General features: G+C 47.4%; 1 protein-coding gene across 1 annotated transcript; it reads right to left on the bottom strand.

Moving 5' to 3' along the window:
* Nucleotides 1–4,461: 4,461 nt before the first annotated feature.
* Nucleotides 4,462–18,490, bottom strand: LOC117751826 (insulin receptor substrate 2-B). Its single transcript, XM_034568783.1, has 2 exons — nt 13,938–18,490; nt 4,462–5,736 (listed from the first exon to the last, which is right to left on the bottom strand). The coding sequence occupies exons 1-2, from the start codon at nt 18,139–18,141 to the stop codon at nt 5,732–5,734; spliced, it is 4,209 nt and encodes a 1,402-aa protein (XP_034424674.1). The 5' UTR covers nt 18,142–18,490; the 3' UTR covers nt 4,462–5,731.
* Between the last annotated feature and the right edge of the window lie 2,182 nt (nt 18,491–20,672).

Raw genomic sequence — 20,672 nt, forward strand, 5'->3', positions numbered from 1 at the left:
CCTCGATGCCGGTGGCTTCGAAGAAACTCAATTAAAAAGATCTCATTTCATTTGTTCGAAATGCTATTGTACATTTTCTCCGTAGCACAAATGGATGTAGAAGAGCTGATCATGTACAAAGCAGCCGGCCGTGCATGTGCGGTGGATCAGAACTCTCCTCTCAGCTGACGCCTCTCATGACCAAAGTGGACTTTAGCTTGTTTTGACAGCTGGACTTTAGGACGCTGGGCTCCTGAGCCGGATAAACACTGCGTGACAACGCTGGAAAACACCTCATCCGCAAAAAGGAGCTTCAGGAGTGAGGAAACACATACTGGATTTCTTATTGACACCCTTTTTTTTTTTTTTAAAACAGGTTTCAAAAGGTCAACGGGTCAGAAAGTCAATAAAACACATGACTCATCAGTTCAGCTGAGCAAAAGAAACCAGAGAACAAACTCAAACGTGTCCTTTCATTCACTGGCTCCACGGAGGAGGTCACACCCGGCTGCTCGTTCTTTTGTTTGCACGATTACACAAAAACTACTAAACCAATTTCCACCGAGGGATCAGGCCTCAGAAGAATACAACATACGGATGTGGATCCAGGATTTGTGTTTAGTTTTATGACAAATAAGTCACTAAGGTTCATCAGACCACTTCCTCTTTTCTTTCTGTGTCTTTGTGACACAATGATAAACAAATGATTTCAAAATAAAGACAGCCGAGACCACAGCAGTTACATGAACACATTTTTATTGCAATAGCTCTATCGAAAGCAAAAGAGTTTTGATAAATATAAACACTATGCCGATGCTCAAATCGCCTCTGAGTACCCCTCCTACCCCCCCCCCCCCCCCTTTCCCTCCACAAGGAAATAAAACGAGAGAAGAGAGAAGGAAACAAAAACAAAAAGAGAGGGGGGGGGGGGGGGCACACCTCGCAAGGCGCCGATCATAACATGAAAAAAGCGACAACTTGAGTTTTTCCTTATTTACAGAAGGATTTCCATTTCCACCACAGTTTTCTCCTCTTCCTTTTTTTTTTTGTACTCGTGTTTTCTTCTTTTTCGTATATAGGACGTACGTCGCTGAAAAATAATGCACATACGAAGGATACACACCTCCACACTATTTTTTTTTTTTTTTAACTCTTTCTCTTTCCTGTAAAGCTAATAAACAACAGCATTCAACTCGGGAAAATAAGAACACGGGTAGCGGGGGTAAAGTGGGGTTCGGGTAGATTCGCCCCCCCCCCCCCCCGACCCCCGACCCGCGCCTGTTAGCAGGGCAATGACCATCATCCTCATCGTCGTCACGGTGATGGTCGCCACCGACAGCATCTCCAACTGTTAACTGTACTAAAACAGCAGCAAATAAACTGTAATATAGTTACAAAAAATAAACATTAGGCGGAGGTTGTAACCCACGTATTTATACAAATAACTGCAAAAATGCCTAAGTACTCTTAAAAAAAATACTAGCCTTGTATCACTTAGTCTTCAGAGAAATAAGAGGCCCCAATACAACAAAACAACCAAAAATAAGATGATTATTTTTTCCCCCTCTGTAAACTAGAATACAAAATAAATCAAAAAGGATTAGAGGAAAAAGAAAAGTTTGCATAATGATGCAGTACCCTAAGTCTTCTCTGCGAGGATTATATATATTTATATATATATATATTTATATTATATTATGTAGGTCTAATTTCTCCGCCCCGAACATGAACAATTCATAACAGCTGATTTTCCAACATCAGAATCAGTAACATGGAGAGTTTTGAGGTTGAATTGTTGCCAAAATAAACACAGATTCTGTGTAAATTTATTCAGATATGACAAAGAATTAAACGTGAGTGGGGGGGGGGGGGGGTAAAGTTCGACATGAAGGCAATCAGACGTGAACAACATATATTTTCCAATAAATTAAGGGGGGATTATTCCAAAATCCTCCCAAAATCTAGCTCTAACACTTTGTTTTGCCGTAGCGTTAAAAACCCGAAAGCAAGACATCGCCGCAGCATAAGAAGTACACAAAACATTTTTTCAGAAAGTAAAAAACTAAATCTTCTATTTTGTCTTGGGCCGCCGCAGCCTGAATATTCTTATATTCAATCATTTGTTCGCTCAACAAGGGCAAAAGGAAAAAATATCTCACATTGTTCATAACGTACACACAGGATGCGTCACAGGCGTAAAATCTTTCAACAGCATTTGGGGGGAAGTTCAGTTAATGAAATCAGAACATTTAAAACAAGAACGTGCTGAGGATGAATAATCCGAACCCTCCACATGGAGATAAAGGGGTAAAAAAAGGGGGGGGGGGTTTCTCTGGTTCAGATTTTCTCTTTCTGTACCGACGTTGTGAGTATTAACCTCCACACACAGGAAAACTGCTTCTTCTTCATCTCTTCTGCTTCTGACATGATTCACATCTTTCTAAAAGATGCTCTTTTCTTATCGGCTGTCGTCACTGGAGGTTAAAAAAGGGGAGATGCGAGGGAGGGACAGGATGTTGTGAGACATTTCCTCTGGTTTATGTTTAAACTTTAGAGATGAATTCAGTGAAATGCCCTGAAGCTGTAAACTCAACACATCTGGTTCCAACGATGACAGTTTCCACTCTTTTATATCACTGGAAAATGATTATCTTTGGGATTTGTATTGAAAACTGTTGGTGGTTTCAGACTTTACGATAAACCGTACAAATAATCCGATTATTCGATGCTAACAATAATTGTTAGGTTGCAGATATATAACCTTGTGCTCCATTTGAAGGGAAAACATGGCGCGAGAATTGTTTATTTTGTTCATACACAACATTTTTTTTAAAGCAACACAATGGAACTTTTACTCTAACAAAGCCGGAGTTCTGACTTTGTCATCCCGCTCACTGAACTGAAACACACCTGATCCTCTGCTTCCTGACCCACAAATCCACCAAACTCTATATATATTGTGCAAATAAGACAACATGGCACAACATGTTAAGTCAAATTATCACAGAGTGTTTCAGCAGGTTTTCTAACACCAACACTGAAAAGGTGGCGTTGCAATTTATGAATCTTTACATTAACTTTGTATTTGTGCAGATTGTACGTTCAGAATCATGGGATTTGAGATCTGGATCGTTTTATCATACAGTAAATTAAAAATGAGCGCAGCCACAGAACGAGCGTCACACTATTATCCAAGATAGCGATGACTTAAGTACCGATTTTCAAAAAAAGGGTTAACTGGTTTTTTTTATGTGAACGTGAATAACCAGATGTGCAGAGTTCACGGCACCTGTGCAGCTCACAAAGCATCAGGAACGCTGTCAGTCACAGCGAACTGACCTTTACTGTGAGACCACTCCCTGCAGTCAGTCGAACTTCAGACTAAAACATGCCCTCGCTGCTCCCCAGCTCCACCTCCCCCCCCCCCTCCCTGCTCAGCCGGATGCTACCAGGACGACAGTGATCGGGGGAAACGACGGACCTTTCATCATCCAGAAAATTTTTAAAAAAGAAGGAAAATCAGAAACAGGGTGAAGGTTGCATTAGATGAGTGAATACTGAACAAAAATGAAATTCCGTGGACTACGTTGGCTGTCAAGTTTTTGTGGTTAACACACATTTCTCTCTATGGAAACTGCTGTGTGGGTGAAAGTCACGGGAGAGTAGCGCGAGTAGAAATGCTAAATATGGGCCTATCAGTCTGTTCGTGTGAGAGAGAGGAGGCAACGAGCTCCGGCTAAGACTGTGATTGATGTGTTCACTGCCTGACCGTGTGTGTGTGTGTGTGTGTGTGTGTGTGTGTGTGTGTGTGTGTGTGTGTGTGTAACAGGGTAAGTATGTCCAGCGTGTTGCACCTGGGGCCGGGGCTCAGGTTACTGGAAACCTCTTTACGTCACCCACAGCCAATGACCAACTCCCCAGCGTGCGTGTGTGTGAGCGAAAAAATCCCGGACGTCATCAGGAGCCGGCGACAAAAAGCCGAAACGGGGGCACGGCAACTTCTCCTCGCCTAAATAGGGCTGCATGACCACCGTGTGTGCGTATGAGAGCAGGTATAGTTGACACCACATGACCATGGCATGTGTCTTAATGACGTACAGGCATGTGTGTGTGTGTGTGTGTGTGTGTGCGTGCGTGTACATGCCACTGCTTCCACAGTATACGGTTCAATTGCAGAGATTTAGTGTTTAGGCTTGTGTTTGCATCCCAGTGTCAACGTCTGTAATTTGTGCTTTTACCTTTCACAGCGTTTTGTGTGCGCGTGCGTGTGTGTGTGTGTGTCTGTGTGTGCGTCACTCTCCCTCTCTAACCTGAACTGTGCTACGGACCATATGAGGTAAAACTGAAAATGTAGAACTCCTCGAAAACACCTGCTTCGCTCGACAGCTCCTTGAGCAGGAAACTGAGTACGATGAGCAGAGCAGCAGGGCGGGAAAAACGTCTTTTCTATGCGTCGGCCACAGCAGCTGAGTCTGAAAAACCTCTACAAGATACTTAGGATTTTGTATTTTTAAACTAATAGCTCGTTAGCTTAGCATAGCATAAAGCGTGAAAATTGGATAACAGCTACCCTGGCTTTGTTTGAAGCTCACTAATTAAACAGTATATCTGAAATGTAAAGCTGAAGCCACAAAACTTCTGTAAAAGAATTCGATTAAACGAACAAGATAAAATATTTGAACTAGCTAAATTTGAGCTAGCCATATCCGGTGGGTCGTACAAGAGAAAGAATTTAAGACGGACAACATTTTCCAGCATTTGATTGGTGGCTGACGTCATTTCCCCGCCCTGCTGAGTACCAGCGGTGTCACAAAACATATAAAACGTACGAAATATCTGTACCTATTGCAACAAATAAATAATATGTGCTACAGAATATGAAGAGAGTAACGCTTTAAGGTTTATCCCGTTGAATTTCGTGCACAAGCGCAGTACCGCAGCTCTAGGAACTGGAACGCAGAGGCAACGCAAGCTAACTGTGGCGCTGTGTGCGAACGCCACGAATATCGTGGTAACCATTGTAATCCAAAGGTTGCCGGTACCGTTCGTACCTGCAGCGGAATAGTGTGGGAAAGAGCACGGTAACTGTGCGATGCCACTTGGTGACGAACTCGTATCATCTGAGGGATAATAATAAAAAATAAAAACTTCTACCACAACTTTGTCCACAACTTAATAACTGCACGGTACCGTATTTAGGATGGATTATGTTTGGGGTAAAAAAAAAAAAGAAAAAGAATAAAGGTTGAATAATAACAAAAGATAAAAAATAATATTTAAGTTCAATGCAACATAAAAGTTTCCAAGTCTGTACCATAATGCCTTAGCTTAGCATTCCAGCCTCCCTTTTTTATACCGTACGCAGAATCAGAACCATGAGGTTCAGTGGACGCCCCCTCAGTCAAAGTTCACTGAACACGAGGGTGGGGGGGGGGCACCGGTAGCATTGATTCAGAGAGGGGAGGGGGTGATTTAAAAAATGACAAAGAAAAAATATGCATACAGATATATGTGCATATATAAAAAATAAAAGATGAAATACACTTAAAAATAAAACTGCAAGCGTCATCTGTTGTGATGTTGTTTGTTGTTTTCTGGGTCCAGAAGGGAGCGGCTTCTCTGTCAGGGTGGAGGTCAGAGGTCACTGGTGCGGGAGGCCAAAAGGTCACAGGCAGAGTCAAGTGCCACGAGCGGAGAGATGAGGACGAAGAGGAGGAAGAGGAGGAGGGCGGGGAACCTCTGACGTCCTCGTTCAGTCTGAGAGAGAAGATGAGAGAGACAGAGTTGTTGGTGAGAAACTCATCTTCAATAAACATCAGCTTGTTATCAGGTTTCGTTCCTGTAAATATGAATTATTGGATGTTGTGGAACACGAACACACTGAAGCAGGATACTTAACGAGTTCGAAAATTCAGTTTTCTGTCAAAAGATAAAGGACAGTGTTCAAGTATTCGTCTAATCTATCAAACTGTGCGTTTGCTATTAGAACTTTTGAATATTTGCCTAAATATCACAGAAAATATCCAGAAGCAGAATATGTATGAGTTAAGAAAAACGAAGCTAGTCAAATGATACAATTAAGAGTATCTATAACATGACAGCACATTAATAATAGTAGTTAAACATTTATTAGTTTTTGCTTCAAACTGTGACTGGCAGACTTTATATATATATATATCTTAGCAAAAAAAAAACAATTGTACAAATAAAGTGCAAACAGTCGTGAAAACAATCGACAGATAATGAAAATCACGAGTTGCAGCAGCAGTGAAAACAGGAAGCTTTCATAGAAGTGACAGCTACTGTGACCCACGGAAAAACTGTTGTTTTCTATTTGCCTGATGTGACCCGCTGACTCACACACGCACACACAGAGATACACACTCACACACACACATGGATACACACAGTGAGGAATGTGGCTGGTTCGCTGACAGTGGTTTTGGACTGACAATATTAGTTGTTTTTGGACATTTTGAAGCCTGGTGGTGGGGCTGACTAATCTTGACTGGAATCTGGCTTCGGGCCTCCGTCTTTTCAAAAGCTGCAGCGGACGAGTGAAAACCTCGCTTCTCACAACTCTTAGAGATTTTCTAGATCCTGAAACTTGATCAAACCTCATTTCGGAGCCATGACGTTTCCCCACCTGACAGTGTAGTGTAGCTTCACCTCAGCAGCCGCTCACTACATGGGTAAATTAATCTGTGAACGACTGCAGCCGCTGTGGCACAAACAGAATCGGTTTTCTTAAAGGCCGTTTAACGCAGCGATAAAATGTGGGTGAAATGATAGAGTCGAGCCGCGGCTTCCCTGGCAGCAGTAAATGCTTATAATCACAGTGAACTCTGGAGTATTTTGGCGTCTGTACAACTGTTGCCGAGTGTGTGAAAGCTTTTCAAAGACGCAGCACAGATGTAAGACATCTCTGACCGCGTGGGCGGCTTGGCTCGCACTACAAATCTGTTTGTCTGGTAAATAAGTGAGCGTGGCCGGTGAACTTTGGATTCAGCTCGCTTCCAGCAGACACACAATACACACACTCACAAACTACACAAAGTTTGTTTCCTGCCCTGCTACGAAGGCCGGCCCCAGGACTGTCAGGTTGGCTGTTTTGGTGAGGCACGGCGGCCCCGGATGACCCGGGCGATGGCCGGCGCCCAGCTGGGTTATTCCGCTGAGAGCGAGGCTTTGTCTGACACAACAATGTGAGCAGCACGCCTCAATACAGATGCTTTGACAGGGGGCACTGCTGGAATGCTGCTCCTCTGTTTGTTAGCCACGGTTACAGAGGGATGGACGAGCGGGACGGATTGATAGAAAGACGGGAGCACGGAGAAGAGGAGCAGCGGCACGCAGCCCGACCGCGATCGGTTCCAACCAAAGAAAAACATCAGACCTCTGTTTCACTCCACGTAAACTTCAACGCTGCTTGGAAATCAACAGACGGTAACAAAGTGGCTGCGACGACTAAATACAGACTGAGGAACAACAACGTTGACACCAGGGGACACCAGCGAATGTAAATAAAGATGGAAGACGCATCTCTACTCCCTCCAAATGTACAAACATGAAGCCAAATACGCTGGATATGGGCCGCGCCATCTTGCTCTGATGACGCCAATTGGAGTCAGAGTCTGCGTCACGGTATCGAGGTCTCACCGATAAACACACTCGAGTCGGTATCTGCTTTCAGTCATGGTGTTTCAACCTGTTCTTACATCGTCAACAATTCCAGTTGTTTCATACTAGATTTCTTTTGACCAAGTCACAGGAACATTTCATAGTGAAGCTGCAACAACACAGATTAAACTTTGTGTCATTAAAATCGTCCCAAATCCGACTGCGGCTGCTCAACTACTTATTATATTAAAACACACACACACACGTGATATGAGAAGTGATCCTGGCCTGTAGATGAGTGGTGACCGCTGCTATACAGTGTTGTATACAGGCCTCTTTTTTTTTTTTTGACATGTCACAGTAGGAGAAGCCCGGGTGTAAAATGAATGACGGCTGCATTCCATTCAGCTCCTTCAGTTTCAGGGTGCTGGTATTTTCTGCACGCTGGCTCCCGGTCACAAGGTCACGCTGGGACACTTGAACTGAACAGGGTCGTGGTTCATGTTATCAGTGACACCTGTGCTCCTCCTACTATGACACGTCAAAATGTCCACGGAGAGAAGAGCCGAAAGAGCAACTCATCACGTTCAAGGTGTTTATGTTTATGTGGAGAGAGCAGAGACGGTACCATAGAGACTTTTAGGGGCTGAAACTGATACCAATATACAACAGATACACATATATAAATGGCAACTCCTCAAAAACCTTTGTAAGATTCTATCCCGACTGATGTTGATACTAATATTTGGGAGTTAAACATTTTTGTATAAATATATCAGCCAGTACACACACATAGAAATAAATGGAAAGGATTTGGGAAAAACTGTACTTAGTTATGGTCGTGACAATAACGCAGACTTTAAGTTGTGTGAAAGTGAGACGGATGGAAAAAGAGAGGGAGAGAATGAGAGTGTGTGTGTGTGTGTGTGTGTGTGTGTGTGTGTGTGTGTGTGTGTGTGTGTGTGTGTGTGTAGTCTGAGGTCTCTGGGTTTCTCTGCAGTCCAGGACTTTGCTCAAAACAACGCTCTTAGGACAGAGGCCCGACTGACCTCAGTTAAGCACAGACACACACACACACAGACACACACAGACACACAGGCTGACTAAATCAGGTTATAAAAGCACCGTTTGCCAAACACCTGCATTAACTAACAGCTTGTGGTGTCATTGCAACACCGACAGGTGTTCAGACTGTCTCTCTCTCTCTCCCTCCCTCTCTGTCTCTCTATCGCTCTCTCTCTAATTCAATCTGCCCTCCCTGACCGCTGCCCATCTCTCTTTGACCGTCCCTAAACCCCATTCACCCAGCTGGGACAACAGATGAAAGGCATCATGGGAATGACGGCGAGCGTAACGTGTTGACCTGACACGAGCTGGCGTGGCAGCAGGGGCGACGGCCTTTTCAGTGCAGATCGAGGAACGGAAATTTGATCGGCCGCTCGATTCCCTCCTCAAAGTTGCGGTTCAGCATTTTTTTACTTTTTTTTTTTATATTTCCACAGATTCTGGGTTTGAGTTTCCGACGGCAGCAGCAGACAGAGACTGATTTAGATCTTTTTCCTTTTCCTTTTCCATTCCTTACGCCCTAACAAGTGCACTAAGATCAATGGTCACATTCGATTCTGTTAAAATATAATATTTATATAACCAGCAATTAAAAAGGGATTAATATACATCATCATGCACCTAAAATTCAAGTTATTTACATATATTAACTTTTAACATCAAAAGATTTATAAGTTTCTTATATTTCACTATTCTTTGGACTTATTTTAATCACTTTTTAAGCAGACATGAGGAAAATTAAAGAAACAAGCAGCGAAAGACGAAAAGTGCCAAAGTGAAACATCTTTGAAAACACGTCAAACTCCTCACAGGGCAGCCGTGACTCAACGTGATTCTTTCTGGGTCGTCAGTGGATCAGGTGAAAATGTCAGATCTGAGACTTCTTGTCAAGCCTCTAATTTACAGCAGCATCTCAATTTGATTTATTTTGTTCCAACTGTTGATGTCAGAAGGTCACGAGGACGCCACGAGACAACTGCAAACTGAACAGACGCACAAACGGCGAGCCTGCGCACACATTCAGACTTTGTCTAATAAAGTTATCTAACGTCACATTCCAGTAAGTTGAGGGGTGCCCTAGTAAAAAAACCTGCTTTATCATTAACGTGTGTCTGAGGGAGGCAGCGAGACGGAGACGGAGAGAGAAGGAGAAACGAGTAGAAGAGACATAAAGAAGAAATGGAAGCTTCAGCATGTTCGAGACAAACAGGAGCCGCCTCGCTGGCTGAGTGACGCTCAGGACCAGCTATGAAATCTACACTCAGAGTAACTGAACACCCGAAGTGACAGACGCACTGTGGCCGACGGTGTTTGAGCCCGTTTGTTACTGACGAGACACAACATTTCCCTTTGACTGAGCTCTGCAGGAAGTCCATCACGCAGCGCGTTGGTCTTGTGCACGTCAATCACAGCCCGTGACTTTATTTAATCTGCACGACTTGGCTCTTGTTTATTCATACTTATCAAACAGAAGAGATGGAACAACACACCAGAAACAAAACAACATCCTAGAGCTGCAAATAGGATTTTTACCTCCACAAAGCAGGATAGTTTGAAATCATTATATTTTGGCTCGTATCGGACCAGTGGGGCAAAGCTTTGGCGCTTACTTTAATTGAGCTAGAACCCGATGTGTAACTGAGATAATGGGGATTAAGTCGGGAATCTTCACTTAAAACATTCAGTTAATGGTGCAATAAAACTCTCAAACTCCCAAAATGTATTTTCTAACCATCACGCAATCATTTCCATTCCACTACAACTCTTAACAATCCTGTTAATTCATCATTGACGTTACTAAACACCCTAAACCTAAATGAAAAACTGAAAAGGGGCGTTCAAACCTCTGAGAAACACCTCCTTCAATTCTGTAGTACTGCAAGAATTCAACGACCAATGGGAACCCTGCTGGCGCCAACACGCCCGAGGTTAGAGGTTTCAATTCTCCGTTTAGCTCGACGGACACCAACACTGCCGGGTTTATGGATTCCCAGGCTTCCCAGCGCAGGCCACCCATGCTTTAAGCATTTCTCAGGGCTGAGAATTAAGGTGCTCAAAGTTACTCTAAGATTATTTGTTTGCTAAATTGGACACTGGAATGGGCACTGCAGGAAAAACTTCAAACCAATACTTTCACGTGTCAGTCCGATTGGGCTGCTTCAAACCAAAGTTGCTTTGTGTACATGCATAAGGGTTAATAATTCTAACATCTGTGGGCGTACATATCTGGTTATTCAAGAGGGAGAGGGAGCTCTACATGCAACACACACACACACACACAGAGCAAAAAGGGGGTCCTGTTACGAGCAGCGCATGCCTCAGATCGGCCCATAAATTCATGTCAGTCTGGAAATAGAACTGTAAATATAGAAGGGCCTGGTCGCGGAGGTGGGAACGAGAGAGGAAAGGGCAGCCTTGTACCATCTTCGCTCGCTGCCTGATAACCCTGCCTCGCACTCTGCCTAACCCTTTACCACCTCATCGCCACTTGGCCGGGACACCGGGGGGAGGGAGAGGGAGAAAAGGGCATGTTCCCACCGTGGTCACTTCCATCTGATAACCTCCTCGCTTTACAGTTCAGCTCCACAACCCCCCCCCCCCCGAACCAGCTGATATCCACCTGACCCTTTGCATTTTCCTCTCGACCCTGGTGTATTTTTAGATAATGAAGATTTGCTGCTTCTTTTTGTCATAAATGAGTAAACTGAATATTTTAAAAAATCTGGACAGTTGCTTCGAATAAACAAGGAATCTGAAGACATAACTGAGCTGTGTGGGAAAGTGCAACACTTGTCAATACAATTAATCAATCACAGAAATAATCTGCAGTTTAATCCATAATGAAAACAATCACTTGTTGCAGCCCTTAAATCTAAGTTATTAAGGAGCCGTCAACCTCAAAACGTTGAGATGATTTTATTCTTTTCTGCTTCTTAGTCCCTTGTTTTAACAAGTTTAAGATATGATTCTACAGTAAAAACACACAAAGCTCAGGACAGACTGGTCGTAGAGATTGATTTGCATTTACAGCAGCTAATAGCTACGACTGTGCATCACAACCCAGCACCAGAGTTTAACACGGATATTAATATTTCATATGGACAGTTCAAACACAAAGTTTCCTTGACAGCTGGACAGAAAGCTCGGCTCTCCCTCCTCCGGGTCAAGGATCCAGGTGTGCATCTTTCAGTTCAACGCCGCAGCTGAGAGGAAGTGCATTCCTGAGTGATGATGATGCGTTTCCTCTCGGCCCCGCTGTGTGCCTTGACATGCCGCCGCCGCAATTACAGAGCCACATCAAAGGCTGCCTGCCATGACTCAGTATGTACAAGCACTCGCACACACACGGCTACACACTCGCTACACACACCTAGAGACTGTAAACACGCCGCAGACACACCGACACGCACAGACGGGGACTGATCATGCTCCCATCGTCAAACTGTGCGAGTGTGGGTATGCGTTTCCCGAACGTTACCTTGGATTGCATGAGCAACACACAAACACACGGATGCTTAATGAATCTGCTGGCAGAACACACAGACAGACGGACAAACACAAACAATGGGATGTGCTTGAGAGCTTTGAGTGTCAGTTGATCTCCTGTGCAAGCACACACACACACACACACACACACACACACACACACACACACACACACACACACACACACACACACACACACACACACACACACACACACACACACACACACACACACACACACACACACACACACACACACACACACACACACACACACACACATCTCCGTTCAGTGGTAAACAAATGAGTCAGTCGCTGCTTGCAGAGAATCCTGACTCATGCTCATGCACAGACACACACACGCGCATGCAGCAAGAAAAAGATTCGGGGGGGAATGATGATGAAAGAGAAAGACTTAAAAAGGAGTCAAAACATCATCTTTTTCGTCCTCGTTCACGCCGTCTACGACACCGACTGCAGACCTGACCGCAGCAGCGAGCTTTCTCCACATCCTCCTGCCTCCGATGCCTGAACGTCATCACATCACAACAGTAACAGCTGACAGTGGCATCTTTAGATAAAACCTCAAGAAAAAACATATATATACTGTATATTATGGATTCTGTGCAATGACTATTTTCAATATCACATCATGATAAGATCAAATGTTATTGTTTTACAAACTTGTGACGTCCAAAACAAGGATTCACACATTGTTGTGATAAAGTATTCAAGACTTTGTCATATGTGTGAGAAAGTTTCTCCACATGTTATAGACTGAAGGATGAATCAATAATGAAAACATTCCCTACAAATCACAGCCTCATAACACAAAGCAAACACTAAAAGCTTCACGAAGCCACCGTCAGGTTCCTGCATCGTCTCATGTGTTTTGCCGTCACACTAACTGATCCTACTGGCGCTGGATTCCTCCATGTTTTGCATAAATAAATCGTTTTTTAAAAAAAAAAAAGATGTACAAAAGTGTCTCAAGTGACAGCCTTACCACAAAAGGAATAAAAAAAAAAAAAGTTTAAAACACACAAACACCCACACATGAGTACACTCCGCCTACAGTACATGCTGACACAAAGAAAACCAGCGGCACAAGCTCAGACAGGCTCCAAGAGGCACCAGCAGCTACAAAGACGAGAAGTCAGGGCCTTTTTTTGGGGCGATTCAGTCCACACTTGACCTCAGATAAACCTCCGCTCACTCAGCGAGCTAATCGTCTACCAGCCTGCTGGCACACACACACACACAACACACAGACCTCGAGATGAACCGCGTATTGGTGCCATTTCCTGTACCAGCACTGTTCGAGTCGAGACTTCAGCTCCCTGGACAGATGCCTTCAAAGACAACGGCTGGCTGCTCCACGCGCCTGAAAGCAGCCTTGTCAAGATCACAGAGACTTGATCCAAAATAGATTCACTAGAGGAGCTGCAAATTGATACAATGTGACTAATAATAGCGTACAGCACTCGGGGTTATTTTGGATTTCGGTGAGGAAAAAAGTATCCCCGACGCTCGTTCTCTTTCACTCACACATGAAAGCTCATTCTTATGCACACACACAAAGAGAGACTATGTTTTTCCTCTTCATATGCCGGCTGTCTGCTGCGGCTGTGTCACAGATTTTCCTGCCAAATATGATTATGAAAGTAGAAAAGAGAATTTAAACAATGGCTGTCAGAGCAGGCAAACAAATGTTAGCATCACTGAGCTGTGGGTGGCAGTTCCCCAACCTGACAGACACACACACACACACAGTTGTATTAACTCACCCTTGGTTGTCGTGGAGACTCCGTCAGATTTGGTGAAGTCTATGCTGGCGTAGGCGCCGTTCTCCGGCAGAGACACAGTCCCCATTGCTGCCATCGCTGTCGCCGAGCTCCCATTGCTGCTACCACCTCCCGACGTCATGGCTCCTACGTTAGTCCCGTCCTCCCTCAGCTCCAAGGCGATGTAGTTCAGGCCGTTCTGGTAGCCAACAGACATGTTTCTGCACATCCTCCCAGCTCCAGCTCCCGAGGAGGAGGCAGAGGCTGAGGTCCCGGCCGTAGTCCCCGTTTCCGTGGCTCTTGTTGGAGCGTGGTGAGCCGGCGAGTCTCCTACACCCTCCACAGACATCCACACACTGTCGAAAGATGCTGAACTGGCCCACCTGGAAGCTTGACCCTCAGCTAGGTATGATCCATTAGAGGCCGTGGGGTTCGCTGTGGGGTGCGTGGCTGAGGATGAGGATCCAAGTCCTCCTCCAGGGGGAGTTGAATTAGAGGAGGAAGTGGAGGAGAATGTCTCTGAGCTGTGTCTCCTCCTGCCCTGCGGGTCAGCTCGAACCACCTTAGGCTCCGGCTGCTGTGTTGGCGTCCTACCTGGACTTGACGGGGGGAGAGGAGGGGAAATGGATGAGGGGGAGGCAGAGGAAGCATGGCCGTAACGTCCCTCTATTACACAGAGGTGCTGCAGCATGGCTGTGGGGCTTGTTTGCGTCCTATCACCTCTGCTGAGGTTAAATGTCATGTCTGTATAGTCGTCACCCTTCGACCTCCAGTGACCTGCAGCGGGGACTCCAGGGGAGGCCAGGGCCCCTGGATTGCTAGCCAGCGGTCTGATATAACTGGGCGGGTTCCATGGGGCGACGAGGCTGGGTCTGGGAGACTGTTTTTTACCCAGACATCCTGCACTGTCCCGCTGATCTGCCTCCACCTCCACACTCATGTAGTCCTGGTGAACTTGGGGCTGTGGGGGAGAGTGGCGGTGGTCGACGGATCCCAGGGAAGGTGCTTCATCTTGGGCAGAGAGAGGATAGGCAGGGGGCTGTTGTTGGTGGGGGTAGTGATCCCCAAACTCTATGTTAATATATTCTCCAGGACTGGAAGGCCTTTCGGATGAGCTAGCAGTGGCAGGGACTGACGTTGTGGTTCCTGAAGACACTGCGGAGGGCTCACTAACCCGCAGCGGGCCGTGGAAACTCCTTCTACCTAAAGGGAGGCGGTTAGGCCTCACGACGCGTCTGTCGGCCATCGCTGCGGTCGTGTGATGAGCTCCATAAGGCGGCGGTGGATGAGAGGGGGTTGAGGTGCTACTTCCTCCCCCACCTCTCTTCTCTGGTGTTGACATTGAGGCTGTGGCAACTGATGAAAAGACTGGCTTGGCAGGAGAACTCATAGGAACATACTCCCCACACTCTTTCTCATCCCTCTCTCTTGTGGGGGCTTTGTAGGAGCGAGGGAGGGAAAAATAAGGGCTGTAAGACTTTGGGGTGCTCTCAGGTGTAAAATATCCACTACTCCCTTCGTTTGAGAGCTTGCGCCCTCCACTGCTGCTGTACGACATGTCCATATATTCCCCATTCTCAGGTCTCTCTGCTATACTGTCACTCGCACTGGCACCTGCCAAACTGGAGCTACTGTGTGGGTTGGGGGAGGCCTGCACTGGGGAAGGGGAGCTGCCGCTGCCACCTGGGAGCATCATCATGTAACCGTGGGAGTCTGTGGAGGACTGAGGCTGGAGCTGGGGGTGGGCTGAGCGGGTGGCTAATGCTGGGCTGTGAAACTGAGGGGAATGGGAGACATGATGGGAGTAAGAGCCGGGTTGCATAGGCATGTAGTCGGGGGGCGTGTCCCGTGGTGAAGCAGCGACACCGCACAGCATGGGCATGTAACCGCTGTCTTCCTTGGCAGAGGAGGAGGAAAGAGGAGGACGCTCACTGCCGGCCTCCGTCCGGGAGAGCGTGGAGGGACGGCTCTGTTGGCTGTGCTCGGAGCAGGAACTGTAGTCAGAGCGGAGCGAGGAAGAGGAGGAGGACGGCCCACCACGGAGCAGCCCGCTGCCAAATGGCAACACCACGTCTGACTCCTCATCCAATGAAAAGTTGGTCTGGGTCATTTTCTGGTAAACGGCCACTCCAGAACCACCGGTTGCACCACCTGCAGGTCTGGTGAATGAATGAGTCCTCCTCCTCAGCGATGACGATGAAGAAAAACGATCTTCCTCTGCCGCTGATGAGCCCTCATCCCGAGGTGTGTCACCTCCACTGTTGTTTCCAGACCCTGCACTGGTGCCAAACACCTCCCGGTTCCAGCCCATGGCCATGTAATCATTTAGACAGTTCTCCTCTCTGATTGGTGGGGTGTTGCCTAGGGAGTCTGGTGTGTTACTCCGCACCCGGAAGTATCGGAAATCACCAGGGCTTGAGCCATACTCATCCGAGGAGTTGAAACCGCCATCAGACGGGGAGCCGCATATCGAGGCGCTTGATGGGCGTGTGAGTGTGTCGGACACAGAGCCATGGCCGCTGCTGGAGGAGACGCTCACTGGGCTGGTGGTGGAGGGGAAGTGGGAGACGGGGAGGGAGGCGGAGCGGGCGTGGTAGTTGGCTGATGACCCTGGGATGGCTCTGACATAGCGTCCAGCGCCGGTGCTCGTACCAGCGTTTCCTGTGGCGACACCAACACTGCTGCCTCCGCCACCCTCCTGACGACCATGATGGGCACGCGCTGAGTTGAGGTGAACCAGACTTCCTGTGGCGGAGCGGAACGGCCGGTTCATTGTCCCCTCACCCTCACTGGATGTGCGGAAACGATAACCACTAGCCCCAGAGCTCTTACTGGAAGGTGGCGTACCCACGACCGACTCAGTTCTCGACCGCCGCTGCAGCCCAGTCTGACTGGGTGGCAGGTTGCCCAGGTGGCGCCGCGTCGTGATGAACGGCATGGGGTTGGAGCCCGAGGACTGGCTCTTACTCCTTGGCCGAAACTCTGCAAAAGCTTTCAGCGATTTCATCGTCTCCAGGATGGTCTCGTGCATGTTTTGGGCCACGACGGAATCATCAACCTGCATCCAGATCTCCCCGGGCCCGATCGAAGAGGAGCGACCCACCTCGATGAAAAAGAAGCTCTCTGAATGTCCACAGCGCCGGATGTTCATCAGCTGCAGGTTCACACAAGGGGTTTCAGAGTTCAACTTGACGAGGTGAATGGTTTTCGTTGAGAGGCATAGCCGGTAAACACCTGTGAGGTTTTTCGTTTGACCCAGTCCTTTAGGTTTCACATTCACCTGCCACACCTCCTTGAACACGGTGCCAGGAGTGACTGTCCCGTATCCGTCATCCAGATCATCCGAGTCCAGGTGCCCTTTCTTGCCCTCACTCATCAGCTCACTGACAGCCACGTACCAGTCCTCCTGCTCCAGCTCGTTCTCAGCCACAATGGCAAAGTACTCGTCCTTGGTGTAAAGAGCAATGAGGTGTTTGTTTTTGGAGTCCGCCCTCTTGTTTACCGTGAAGCACTGGTAGAGGTAAATCACCCTCTTCGGGGGAGAAGGGGCCACCGCTCCGCCGCTGGCCACGGCCGCGGCGGCGGAGCGCAGGCTGCTCCTGAATTTCTTCTCGCTGTCGTAGTACTCCAGGCGGCTCGGGCCGAGGTGGCTGGCCGCCCGCAGCACGAAGAACCTCTTGTGTCCGTGTTTCTGCTTTCTCAAATAGCCACATTTGCGAATATCGTCCACAGCGTCCGAGGTGCTGGCGACACTCACCGCCGCGTATACATGGCCGCTGCCGCCGCCGCCGCTGCTGCTGCTGCTAGCGGCGGGGTCCTCGGCCGTGTGCGCCTGGCTGAGGGTCGACGAGCAGGAGGAGGAGGAGGAGGAGGCTTTCCTGCCCGGGGACTCCGCGATGTTTTCCCCGGAAAGATGCTGCTGCTGCTGCGGGGCCAGCTGGTAGTGGTGGTGATCCTTTGGCGGGTGGTGGCTGCTGCTGAGGTGGTGGTGGTGGAGGTGGTTGGAGGGCGGTAGGTGGAAGCGAGAGCCGCCGCCGCCGCCTCCTCCTCCTCCGCCGCCGCTGATATTAATTAACGGGGAAGGGGGTTCCCCGACCGAGCCGTCTCCGTTCGCTGCAGCCGCGGGCTTCGTCCCCACGTCCCGCTGCTGCGTCTCCACCATCAACATCGCTGCCTTCCCGTCCTGGTAGTTCGTGAAATTTGCCATCGGAGAGTCCAATCAAAGGTCACTCCGCCAGCGAGCTAGTCCGAGCGGACCCGGACCCCATTCTTGTTTTGGGAGACGAGCTCCCGAGTCCGGCTAGGCCAGCTAACGTAGACTGGCTCGGATTCACAATCTCCTCCCCCCCACCACCCCCGCCCGCCGCCGCCGCCGCGCACACCGGCGCCGTTATTCCGCCACAGGGAGCAGAGAAGCCGGGGCCCCTTCTCCCGGTTCGCGGAGAAGGCTGGAGGGTCCGGTGCGGGCTTTTAATCACGAAATGACGCCTACCGTGTGCGACATGACCACGCTCGGTGCTTCGGTGCTCGGGAGGACGCGGCTAGCTGAGTTAGCATCGCTGCTCCGCCTGAACACATAGAGCACAAACAACACATGACCCGCTGCGTCACACGCCAGCGGGAGGAACAAAGACCCGGCCGCGGGCGCCCATTGGCTCCTGAGTTTGACTGGCGTGCGGTGACAGGCGCCGCGGCCAATCGGACGGGGACATTAGCCCTGCGTCAATGGCTCGGGCCAATCGCGCCGCACGGATTGTTCCCCGAGGTTAAAAATAGGCGGTGACCGTGTGAGGCATGTCTGGAGTCTGTGGATCTGATTCCCCCTGCGACTGTTTACACGAGGAAACTGATCCCAGAGCTGCGGAGAACAGAGCGGAGACCAGAGGCTGCCACTGTCTCTGTGGGCCGCGCCACACACGTTATGTATTTACATTCACAACCTCACAATAAAGTATTGTTTTTATTATTTAGCGTCATTCTCTCGGAAGCTGCAGATGCACTTTTATCGTGTTTTATTCAATTCTAGTTTTTATTATTGTAATGCATGGTCATGCTTGAATTTCAGTGTTTTTATTGTTTTATTTACGTTTTAATGTTATGTTTATGTATTTTTACTTGTCTTTTATTAGCGAAGTGTTTTGTAACTTTGTTTTGATTGTGTTATTATGGTTATTATTATTATTAGTAGTAGTATTGTTGTTGTTGTTGTTGTTGTTGCTATGGAACATAGATATGCCTGAGGAAATACTGTAGCCTGAGTGAGTTGCTTCTTTTAAACCAACGCTTATCGTATTACATTCCTGAAATTCACTTAATAATAGTTTTTATTATTGTACATAGAGTTCAGTTATGTCTTAATCAGCGCTGCAAATACATTTACCTATTCATAATATTAGCACAGTACTTCAGGACATATTTGAGGTGCTTGTACTTTTCATGGATGTTGCACTATTGTATTGTATATTGTGTAATATGTATGTTTTTAATGGTGTTTTGTCATGTATGTACTTTTGCTGTCAATCAATCCATTCATCTATTTATCCATCTATTAATGTCTATTATGTTTTCTTCAAGATCCATGAATAATTTACAATTTACAATAAAACGCACAGGTCCCATCCATTCACCAAGTTTTGTGTAAAAAGTACTAGAGTAGTAACAAATAAACAAACAGTGACCTGTGAATTTACATTACTGCATCAGCAATAATAGCAATACTGAATATGATAATAATATGTTTATCATGCCTTTTTCATTTCCACCTGTGGAGAAAAGCTTGTTTCGTCTCCTGAACTCTTTCTTCCTCGTTCCCGCTGGGGGAACCGACTGACGCGAGGATCTCTCCGGTCTCTGGACTTGTTGCCTGCAGAGCCGGAGGTTTACTGAAACGCTGCGCTGCTCCGGTCATGTGAGAACCCTCTGGTGAGTTTGGGCACCGGCCAACTCCAGTGTCAGCAAGGGTCAAGCCAGCCGCAGTGACCTCACACGGCCTGCATCCTCCGCGCCTAAAGCTATAACCAAACTCGGCTTTAGCACAGGTGGTGAATTCAGATCAAATCCAGGTTTGTACCAGTGCCATGTGCGACATCTGCCATCCACACCACACTGCCTCTAATCCCTCGCAGTGATATTAAGTTGTTTTTTAAAAACCTTGTAGCAGATACATGTGGCAATCAAAGAGCGTGCATGTGCAACAGCGGTGATTCAAGGCCCTCGCTGTGTTTTCCAAGGAAACCTAGCTGGAGCAGTCCGGGAGGGCTCCCCCCTTTGCCCTGGGGAGGTCACAGTGATCTTCCACGCCACTCTGCTTTCTCAACACCTACGACAGTTTGCATGCAACACTTTGCTGGAGCCCTTGTATCCCAAACACCTTCCAGTATCATGAGCGGGATCATGTGTAGTGCAGCTGGTCCCAGCAGGAATCAAACCCTCAACTCTGGCAGAGTTTTAGCCACGGGGCGATGCTGGACCACCTGTCTGTGACTCTCACTGTAAATGAGAACCAACCAAAAAGTAATTAACGCTCATTAGTAATATACCTCTGTCTACGCCTGCTGTGTATAATTACAACTCTTTCCAATAACACAAACTCAATGCGAATGACTTTTGAGGAAATGTGTTTTCATGTCATCATCAGGTGGTAGATTGAGAAGGTCAATCTCAATATGTTCTGGAGCTTTCAATCATATCACATGACCTTCCTCTACAGAAGTCTGAAGAAGTTAAGGACTCCTCATG

Source organism: Hippoglossus hippoglossus, chromosome 18, assembly GCF_009819705.1.
Source record: "Hippoglossus hippoglossus isolate fHipHip1 chromosome 18, fHipHip1.pri, whole genome shotgun sequence".
NCBI lineage: Eukaryota > Metazoa > Chordata > Actinopteri > Pleuronectiformes > Pleuronectidae > Hippoglossus > Hippoglossus hippoglossus.